The 11,307-nt window shown below is 40.7% G+C and overlaps 1 protein-coding gene across 1 annotated transcript in view; it reads right to left on the reverse strand.

Moving 5' to 3' along the window:
• man1a2 (mannosidase alpha class 1A member 2) overlaps nt 1-11,307 on the reverse strand; it is a 130,954-nt gene that overhangs the window by 14,011 nt on the left and 105,636 nt on the right. The window contains exons 7-8 of the mRNA XM_022741006.1: nt 9,827-9,950; nt 8,806-8,899 (exon numbers count right to left, since the gene is read on the reverse strand). Coding sequence (XP_022596727.1) covers nt 8,806-8,899; nt 9,827-9,950 — 218 coding nt within the window. The remainder of the gene's footprint in view (nt 1-8,805; nt 8,900-9,826; nt 9,951-11,307) is intronic.

The following is an 11,307-nucleotide window of genomic DNA, read 5'->3' on the forward strand; positions in this document are numbered from 1 at the left end:
CATTTTGCAGTTTTATCTGATCTTAACTTAAAGGAGCTGAAATAACTTTGAAACTGTTATGATTTGAATAAAATCATGTAGTGTTGTACAGCTAGAAAAGTAGAACTATCAGGGTTCGTTACAGTTAGCTCACTAATGTTAGCTAGTTTCTAACTTTACTTTAAGTTACAGTTAGCTCACTAATGTTAGCTAGTTTCTCACTTTACCTTCTGTAACAGTTAGCTCACTAATGTTAGCTAGTTTCTAACTTTACTTTAAGTTACAGTTAGCTCACTAATGTTAGCTAGTTTCTAACTTTACTTTAAGTTACAGTTAGCTCACTAATGTTAGCTAGTTTCTAACTTTACCTTAAGTTACAGTTAGCTCACTAATGTTAGCTAGCTATAACACTGGTGCTCAGTCATGAGCAGTGAAACAATGGAGGATTAGTTGTTGTAGACGTTTTGACATCAATATACAGTTTATTATTTCATGTTAATAGTCGTTTGTGTGGCTGTGGTGGTTTAGTCAGTCTTTTACCTTTTTGCTCAGTTATTGTATCACAGTGGTGGAAAGTAATTATGTACATTTACTCTAAGTACTGTCCTTAAGTACAGTTTTGAGATACTTGTACTTTACTTGAGTATTTCCATTTTAAGCTACTTCACACTTCCACTCCACTACATTTCAGAGAGAAATATTGTTCTTTCTACGCCACAACATTTATTTGACATCTTTCTGTTCACTGAAGCACGTGCCCTGTTCTGAGTTCCCTTTCACCCTGGAGAAAAAGCCGATTGTCACTGATATAATTCACACTCTGACAATTAAGGTGGCAATAGCTCATCTGTGTGGCTGCTAATTAAAGTTTTTTTTTTGGAGTCAAAGTACTTCGATGCATTACATACTGTAATGCATCACATGTGTTATAATATCAGCAACAAAATGAGCAGGTTTTCATGCAGCATCAGCAGCACTGACAATAACACAAACTGTCTCCGTCTGTCTTATTTGGCAGTTAATGATGCATGTGTACGAAACACAATGTTTTCTGCAGTGCAGCGTGTTATTTCAAAAAACTCCCCTGTTCACACTCTTCTATCCTGGGTGGGACATAACCACCAGACCTGGATGAATGCTGCTACAGTATATTTTGCACACATCTCTAGTCTTTCTGCTCTGCCAGCCTCTGGCCGGTCACCAGCCCTCTTCTGGTTGTGAAGGCTCTTTTTACCCGGGAGAGAAAGAAGGACATAGGTTTGGAGGAGACAGAGACACAGACCTCTCTCTCTCTGTGGATGTGGATTGGAAGTCGATGGCCGTCTCTTCTTTAAGGAACAGAAGACTATCGACTTCCAATCCAAATGTCACTGTCACTACACTGCTAATTATTCTGTGGAGGAACTTCTTACACAGAATAATGCATTAGTTGTGTAGAATATCCCACAGTATGGTGTCAGTGACAATCAGCAGGTAGGAGTGTGTGTGTGTGTGTGTGTGTGTGTGCTATATATGTGAACCCGTGGCAGGGCAAATTAAATTAAACATTACTTTAATACTACAAATAATGATAATAATAAGTTAATACATTGATGGGAAAACAATCCAAATATCGCCTTGACATTTGCAGAGAGATATCGTCGATCGCTCTGATGATCGTCGATATCATCGTCCATCGGCACAACCACCGCAGTGTGACAAAATCACAAAATAAGTGGTTTGTTTAAATTAATTTGTTTTAACTTATACATATTCACTTAAACTCGGGTACTTGAGAGATAACTGCCGGCTGACGTGACATTTTCCAACGATCGTGCTGCTCGCTGTCTCACGGTCAACAAGATTTTCTATGAAGTATTTTTACACTTAAGCCTCTAAATAACCAGACTCTTGTCAATATTTGAGACTCTGAATAATCTTGGCTTTGCTGATCTCTCCCTCTCTCTCTTATGTTTGCCAATCTCCTTTGACTACCTGACCAAAATTTTAGATTTTCACTGAAAAAATATGAGAAAACACATGTGAAGCAAAAGGCACATGAAAGCAAACCACTTGATTCAAATGTGGACCTCGGTGTGAAGAAGGGTGAACAAAACACGAGTAAGTAAGAGTGAAATCAAAGAAAGTGGAAAACACAACATCAGACCAGAAGAAAGAAAACACACCACCCACAGCTCCGACTGCCCTTCAACACCAGAGAGTGTTTGACTGTAACGAGGGAAATAACAAGGCGATACGCAGATAACAAAGTGAAGCAGGAAGTGCTCATTCAAGTTCCGTTAGATCTTTTTTGTATTTTTCCCTTTGCCCATCGCTTCTTCTCTCAGTTTCTCAATCACCTCCCACACTGTTTCAACTTAGTATCCGCCCACACGCAGCCCCCCCGACTCCTCTCCTCCATCATTTTCCTGCCAGTCAAAGGATCCAGGTCACGCAGGGAGCGCCTGTCAATCCGCAGACACAAACACGCACGTACACAAGGAACACGATTTCACAGAGCTTCAAACACGCGGCGGTTTTAAGCGCAGGTCAAGGGCACAGGCTGCTGAGTTAATGCTAAAAACATCTATATGTTATCGAGTGTGACAGTATAATTCATTTCTATGCAGAACGCAACCGCGTCAAGAGCAGAACAGCGAAGGTCAAGCATGTTTTAACTTCCATTTTCTGGATCATGTTAAGGTCCTGCATCACGCTAGTAGTAATTCTATAGGGTGGTACATAAGGTAAAGTCTGTATTTTAATTAATAGCCCATGTGGCCAGGACTAGAATACAATCCACTGTAATTAATGACTGATTCAACGTATAGAAAAAACAAAACAGCTAAAATGCAAAAAGAAGCTTGAGATTCTTCAGTAAATCAGAAGCCTGGTGTTGTGTTTGTTGACGGTTGATTTCCCTGTTGGAAAAAAACAACCGAGCCAACTAAAGCTTTGTAGACAGGATTAAGAATAAGGACATCATTTTCCTGTGCCAGAGCCAGAAAAACGTCAACAGAAAAGCTGCATCAAAACTGGCAACAAGTGCGCGTCGACTCACAGTTTTACTTAACTCTAAAACAATTGACAAAATAACAGCGCCTCCCGATTCCTACACAGATAAGACTTTTTCATGAGAGAATAAGATCCTTTTTGTTTTTCACCAGAAGCACCAAGCCACCAGACTCCATTGACAAAAACAGCAATTTTACCTCGTATGAATTTCTGTCCATCCGCTGCCTCGATCGGTTAGTTTGTTTGTGTTACTGTCTGACTGTCAGTGATGGAAGAGCTAGACCTCCTTAACAGACAGGTCTAGCTCTGCAGGAATCCGATCCATCCTATCCATACCGTTGTCTGACACATATAATAAAACTCTGTACCTGTCAGAGGCAAAAAATAAACACTTTTTAGTGGAGGTACTTTGACGCAGACAATGTTTGATCACATTGCAGCAGGTGGTTAGCGGTTGCCGTGCAAAATCGTTCTCGCTCTTTAGTGGATTGATTGTAAATATTTTAGTCTTTACACCATTACACGCAAAAACATGGGGAAATAATGCGATTATCAGGCTACAAAAAGACGGCCACAGGCAACAGAAGCAAACACTTAAACTTTTATTACAGCGGAGTCTGAGGTCTTTTCTATATGTTCTTTGTGTGTTTGTGTTTCAATGGCTGCTGTTGGGAGACAGAGGGGAAGAAATAAAGGGTGTGGGAGGTGTGTGTGTGTGTGTGTGTGTGTGTGTGTGTGTGTGTGTGTGTGTGTAGATAGCACAGTATTATAGTAAAACAGGAGTGTGTGGTAACAAGGTTGTCAGTCACAGCAGGATCTCATTAAGACAGAGGAGCTCAGCCTCATTCCTCATTAGTCTGGCTTAACTACTGTCGACACACACCTACACACTGCAAGAGGGAACACAGACAGACAGACACACACACACACACACACACACACACACACACGGATTCATACACCATGATACAGTATATTTGCACACGCTCGACACATTCTGCAACCCTTTCAAACGGTTCACACACCACCTCCAACACAGGCACATAATCACATACACTGCATTTGTCATTGAAAATTTCCAGCTACTCACAATTCAGACGTTCATAATTCAAACACACACACACACACACACACCCACACACACACACACACACACACACACACACACACACACACACACACACACACACACACACACACACTTTCTGCTTTCATTACCATGTCAACGCCGTCAGCAGCTACTGTAGAGGATCTGGGATCTGTGTTGTGGCTTTATTATTATCTATTATTTATCATGTGTATATTGTGGATTAAAATGTTCAATAACGCAGATGATACGGTGATGTTTGTCTGTCTAGTCCTGCCTCCAACCAGATCTAATCCGAACTGTGAACATTTAAACATGCACTGATTCCACATACACACAACACTGAAGTCAAACTGAAATCTAAATTCACTTTTGTTGAGAAATCAGTCTCAATATCCTTCATGTTTGTTTTAAAGTTCCCATATAGTATAAAAAGTAGATGTTCATGCGTTCGTTTGATTATGATTGATTTGTTTGAATGATTGAACACAACACTCCGACTGTGCGTGCGACGTGTCTGTTGATGATGAAATAAAACGAACAAAAAGTAACGTCTAACTAGTTTCCACTTCCCGAGTGGACCACAAACCTAACAGCCCAGCGGCTCCTCCCCAAGCGTCCGTAAAGGAGCAGACGTCTTAAATCACTAATGGTACTTAACCAGCGCTGTATGGGGTTGTTAAAAAAGGGGAGGCATTAGCAGGCCATATAGGGTTATGACATGCTCCAGTCAGCAGTGCACCACAGAAGTTAATAACGCATCTCCAAGCGCCGCCGGCTATTAAATGCCAATCAGCTGCTGCCGTGGGACATGCCGCCCCCCCCCCCCCCCCCCCCCCCCCCCCCAGAGGCTCTAAAGCTTAGACAGGGTTTTCATGAATATGTTATAAAAATAAAAAATTAAATAAAAAGTCTGCATCATGATACTTTATATTCCTTCCAGAAAAAGTGAAGAGAATTAAAAAATAATAAAAATCTATTAAATTAATTCAAAATTCAAGATCAAAATAAGATCTTCTTGACTATTTAGCAACACAAAGAATCCACAGTAGAAGAAGAGACATGTTTAAATATTGGTCCCATTACATGATTGGAAGTAAACAGATCAAAGTTGGTTTGCAGTCCAGTTTTAACTATAAACGTCTGCTTTTGGTTTGAACACAGGGAAACTGAGCAGCACATCTTATTCTCCCTCATTGTTATTTATTTTTATATATTTTTCTTAGTAGTTTTTGGTTGATGAGGCTCTTACAGAGGGGGAGGGGGGATCTGCATGTTCTTCTGCTGGTGAAAACAGCCACAGGCTACTTAACGATCAACAGCAGCTCAACTTTTCTTTCCCAGAATGCACTGCTTAGATTGGTCCTGCTATTGGCCCCAACATGTAATCTACAGTGAGCAAAGGTACAGTAGTCGCATGACCGGACATGATTAATTCACAGCTCAATGAATAAATGGAAATGTGGCGAAATGAGGACGAAAAGGTTTACTAATCATCTGGCGAACCTTCGACTCGTCATTTATTATTTTGCAAGAACTTATCAACATTCAAGGGCATTTTTGCTCCGAGCCCCTTGAAGCTTCACATTCATCATGTTCAGCTCCCTCCCCCTCCGAACTGCATCATGCAGCCCCTTCATGCAGAGCTCAGGGGGCACTTCAGCAGCTCAGGTTGGTTTTGGAGAAGCTATGAACTTTAATTAAACCAGTGCTGCTGTGCTGTAATCAACAGCTGGTTAAAGGGGACTTATTATGTTCATTTCCAGCTCTGTAGCTTTACTCTGGGACTCCACTACAGCAGCTTCGCATGATCCACAGTTAACAAAACTTTCTCAAACTGCCTGTTCTACAGCCTCTGACTGAATCAGGTGATATTATCCCACATTTTGAAAGCAGACTGTTAAATTAAGTAGTAGCCAAGTAACAGAACATAACTGATTGGAAATGGCAACTTTTCAAATCCATCCGCACAGTATTAAACCCTTAACTGATCTTGGTAAATATCACACCCATTACCTGCTTACTGTGTGACAATACGGTGGATTTAGTCTTTAAATTACAATCAGTATATAACAATTTATCTATAAATGCCCCTGTTGATAGTTGCACATGTGGGAAATGTGCTGTGAAATACGTCTGCTGTCAGGAGCTACAAAAGCTAACGTTGCTAGTAAAATATTGCTACACCACCGTATAGTAAACCTGCATGGGTTATTTTCTGGAGTTATATATATATATATATATATATATATATATGGATGGATGACCATATAAGGAAACCCTTGACGAGCTGACATCATCTCCTCACGGAAACAGAAAGCACCTTTAGAAACCCTAACGTTCAGACTGACATCTGAGCTTTCGCCTCACAGGGTTTACTTTTACCTACATTTACCTGGTTAATTCAAACTTTGGCCACGTTTAATGTGAACATCCGACACTGTAACGTGATACTGTATATTGTATTTCACAGAAAATAAGGACAAGCGTGATGGTTCCCCTTTAAAGGCAACAAGGTTGAAAGGCAGCAGAAAAATGTCTCCAAACCCAACAACATAATAAACATACAAGTAGATCAACAGATGTTCAAGTGCTCAGAAAGAAACGCAATGACTCACACTGACACTTACAAACACTAAGTATATTTTTATAAGCTGTAAACTACACACATAGTGAAGGACTCACTTCCTGACTCTCACACACACACACACACACGGAGAAACAAACTCAAAACGAATCCGTCATCACCTGCGTGGCCATGCAGCTCGCCGGCTAACTATCCATCTGTTAATGTACTCATCAGTTCATAAATCAATCTGCCCTCCCTCCATCTTCCATCCATTTATTTTTATTTTTTGCGTCTTGGCCCAAAGTCTGTGCACCTACAAGTATCATCCGTCTGACTGTCAGAGCCACCGATCCATCCATTAATGAGCGTCTCCATTTATCCATCCATCCATGGGCGCTCTCTATTTGTTTTGTCGACAAGTAAGACAAATAAAACAAGAGATTTCATCTTGCTGAACCACAGTAGTTACTAAAAATGACTGTTTTTTTTGTTTTTTTTGCTTTAGGAGTGGTCCCATCTTCTGCTTTATTTTCCCGTCTGTGCATAGTCTATGTGTGTTTTTCACTTGGGAGCGTTGTGGTGAAATTGAACAGACTTAATGTGGCACTCTCTCACCAAAGCAACTCGCTTCTCTGGACAAATAAAAACAACAAAGTGAATTCAATTTTAAACAGATTTCATCTTTTCATTTCCTTTCACTGAACTAAGGAGCCGACGCTGAGCAGACAGACATATCTGATCGATGGGTTCAGTTTAAAAAAACACTTCTAAGGCAAGAGCGCGCAAAAAAAGGGAATATTTTAATATCATGAGTGTTTTAATATTCTGTTGGAGTTAAGATAACAAACCACGACCCTCTATATATCTGTCATCCAGCATCTGAGTCTCTGTTAAACGCCTCCTCAGGTTCAAAACTCTCCCCACTGAAATGTTGAAAAGTAAACAAAAAGGAATATTTAATGTTCCCCTGCGAACGCTCGGATGATAACTCGAAATATTCCCAAGTAATGTTAGAGGGAGAAACATCCAGAGAGCACGTCTGAAAGAAAATGTTCAATAGTCTGAATAAACAAGACGGGCGGGCCGACACCGCGCTGGCAGTTGAGCAAACATTTGGAAACTTAGTTTACTTTACCAGACACATAAAGAGACCACCACCTACTGTTTTCAGATCTTATTGTATTAACCCTCTGACGCCAACATTAACACTGTTTATAAAGTTATAAAGTCATTTTTTAAAGGTTTCACCAAGTGCTACAAAGAAGCATTCCTTTCTTTACAGATAAAAGACCGACACATTTGTTTGGATTGCTCTGGCTGTGGTTTAACATTTCCAACTCTATCTGTTCATGAGTTTTGCTGACTGGTCACTTCTGTCACGACAATAAACTAACTAACAGCCAAACATCTGAATCAGACACTCTTGATTGGATGTGGTAGCACCCGCTGGAACCAATAGGAAATGTCCGATTCAGTGAATCTTTTCTAATTTTTCATATCAATTCATCAACAGGAGTCATTTTATACTATTTGTCTTAACTTGCTTTAACCAGAAATGACAGATTTAAGAGCAACAGTAGTGTGTCGCTGCAGCTTCACTCAGCGAGGTGTTAATTTCCCAGAGAGCGGGTCGCCAAAACGTAATCAATATAGTGGGAATACCGTGTTCCCTCCCATCCGTCTTTTTCCACTTACTTCAATTTGTTCTCATTTAGAGAAGATCCATTCTACAGTGCTTCCCTCCTTTCCCTTCACTTAGTGTTAATTCCTCCGGTCTCTCTTCAGAGCACTTCTGAGCACTTGATCAGCGGAGCTCACAAGAATATCTTGGCACTTTTGTGACGCAGGAATACAAGCGTCTTCTCAAATTAAACGTTGAAAACATAAAAAGCATCTCCACAACACCTGAAATGTCTTAACGTGACCTAAAATAACCGAGTTCAGCACCGAACTCCATGATGCTTTCTCCAACTGAGATATTTAAACTACGTTTTCATTTAACTTACAACCAGACACAAGCATATGATTAATATAACGTACAGGTTTTATGCATTAGACGCAGCACTTGTATTAACACTCTAATGTGAAGCAGTGATTTAATGCCACAGTGACTGTTGTTTTGATGTAAGCTGCTGTTCTCCACTCCTTCGAATCTAAACTGAAAAGGTGTACTCACGTTGGCCCCAGCGGCCCGTGCGGGGGTTCAGGTAGTTTGGGTAGAGCCCGTTGGGTCGGTCCATTTTGGCCAGCAGCTTCCGGATGTGCATCACCTGTGATCATCACCAGACACAAGAGGGTTCAATGTAAGTAGAAAAACACGCTGCTCTTGGCAGGAGGTGAAATTATAACTAATCTGTAACAACAGACATGTTTCTGCCATAGTTTTAATTTGTAAAGTGTCATGCTTGATTGATTTCATTATTTATTTAACTGTGTTTTGATCTGTTAATATACAGCATCACTTATCTTCTTCTCTTATTAGATAAAATAATACTTCAGTATCACTGTAGGTTCAATGTAAGTAGACAACATCACAGAAGATGATATATCATATAGTAAAAAAACAACACATGGCTTTCATACACATACACGTACACACCTACAAACAATGGCGACATACTGCACCACCCTCACACACAGACATCTGCCTGACATGTTAGTGTAGAGAAGCTTAATGGACGCAGGCAGGAATGAGCTCTGGGTGGAGAATGTGAGCTGAATCAGGAACCATTCTCTGGGCCTGTCTGATAATGGACTGCTCATAATTTGTTTAGAGGGACGGATGTTTTTTAACCGGTCTGTGTTCAAAGTGCAATTTAAGTAACTGTCACCAACAGAAATGAATCCTGGCATGAAGCTTTACCTGTCAGTGATTTTTTTATTGTGGATTTGACTGAAATACAGGTACAGTGATATAACAGTGATATAACTAAGCAGAGAAAACACACACACACACGTATACTTACCTTCTGGTAGTAGGCGGGGTTTCCTGTCAGGTAGGTGAGGTGAACAAACTCCATATGAAGGGTCCCGAACTCCGCCAGGATGCTGCTGCCTGCTGACGCCCAACCCCAGTTACGACCAACGCCGCTGGAGAGGTGGAGGAGCGCGGGGACNGTTATTGTGTATTTGACTGAAATACAGGTACAGTGATATAACTAAGCAGAGAAAACACACACACACACACGTATACTTACCTTCTGGTAGTAGGCGGGGTTTCCTGTCAGGTAGGTGAGGTGAACAAACTCCATATGAAGGGTCCCGAACTCCGCCAGGATGCTGCTGCCTGCTGACGCCCAACCCCAGTTACGACCAACGCCGCTGGAGAGGTGGAGGAGCGCGGGGACGTGAGGAGATGGTGAAGACAGACGATGTAGAGGGACAGAAAAGAGAGTTGGACAAAGAAACACACAAGGGTTAAAAACCTCTACAACCAGCGGAAAAGGAATAATAAAGATTTTAACTGAGCCGCAGAAGAAAATGACCATTAAGTATCTGCCTTTGACTCGTAATGACTCAACACACAGTTTGTCCGGTGCTGAGATTTGTGGCTTTCAAGACCCTGTTTCTAAAAAGCTTCATTAACTGGAACTTCAGGCAAAGAATAAATTGAATGACTCAGTTTGAATAATGATTTTTGACTAACAATTCACTTGGTCATAATGATTTTGAATGAATATAACAAAGTTAATATAAAGGCAAATTACCAGATTCGAGCCACTGGCATCAAAAAATAGAGACTAATGTGAAATTAGGGGAAAAGATCAAAAGACAATTATGACGTTATGTCATCTTTGACGTGATTTCCTGGTAATTAATGTACAGAAAACTTAACAATTCTAATAATGTTTGAATGAGAATATACACGTCATAGTTGATCGATAGCAGCTGAAATATGCTTTAAAGTGCAAAAGTAATTCTCTCCAAATGTCAGAGTTTCCTCCATCATCATACTAACAACGAACCGGAAAATATATAATATATTTTCAGTCTATTGAAACACGGCAGAGTTGGAGTCTGATTGATTGGAGCTGGTGCAACAGGTTCACTACCTGTACAGGAGTTTGTCTCGTTCGCAGCGGGGTTAAATTAAATTTACATACGTGACACAGGAGGCATCTGGAGCTGCTTCAATTTTACATGAGTGCATGTAACATTAATGGGTTGCAACTTGTGTGTGTGTGTGTGTGTGTGTATAGAGAGAGAGTTTGTGTGAGAGGCACCTTGTTTGTCCAATCAAGCGGAAAAAAGACAGAGGTGTGTCTGCGTTTTCTGTTTAGATTAAATTCCTGTGTCTACAATTATTCCTGCGGGGCGTCTGAGTGAGTGCGAACACGTGTCGAAGCGTTTTCTTCGCTGTGTGTTTGTGTGGCGGGAGATTAAGGCAAATCACAAAGTGTCCGCTCTCTTAATGAATCTGAATTACTCTGAGAAAAGGAGGACTTTCGCTTGTACTACACACATCCAACAACCTGCCGGTACGTGTCTCACTCTCCTCACAGGTACAATGAAATGAAAACTAGAACTAGCGCCTCATGGTTTGCCACAGTCACGCCACAGTTTACATCCACGTCTGTCCAGACTCATATAAGTGGTAAAGTATTTAAGTGTATTTTGTCATTATTAGCATGAATATTCTTGAGTTATTTAAAGAGACTTCTTTAAATAACTCGGGGGG

Source organism: Seriola dumerili, unplaced genomic scaffold (genome assembly GCF_002260705.1).
Source record: "Seriola dumerili isolate Sdu_G_001 unplaced genomic scaffold, Sdu_1.0 BDQW01000052.1, whole genome shotgun sequence".
NCBI lineage: Eukaryota > Metazoa > Chordata > Actinopteri > Carangiformes > Carangidae > Seriola > Seriola dumerili.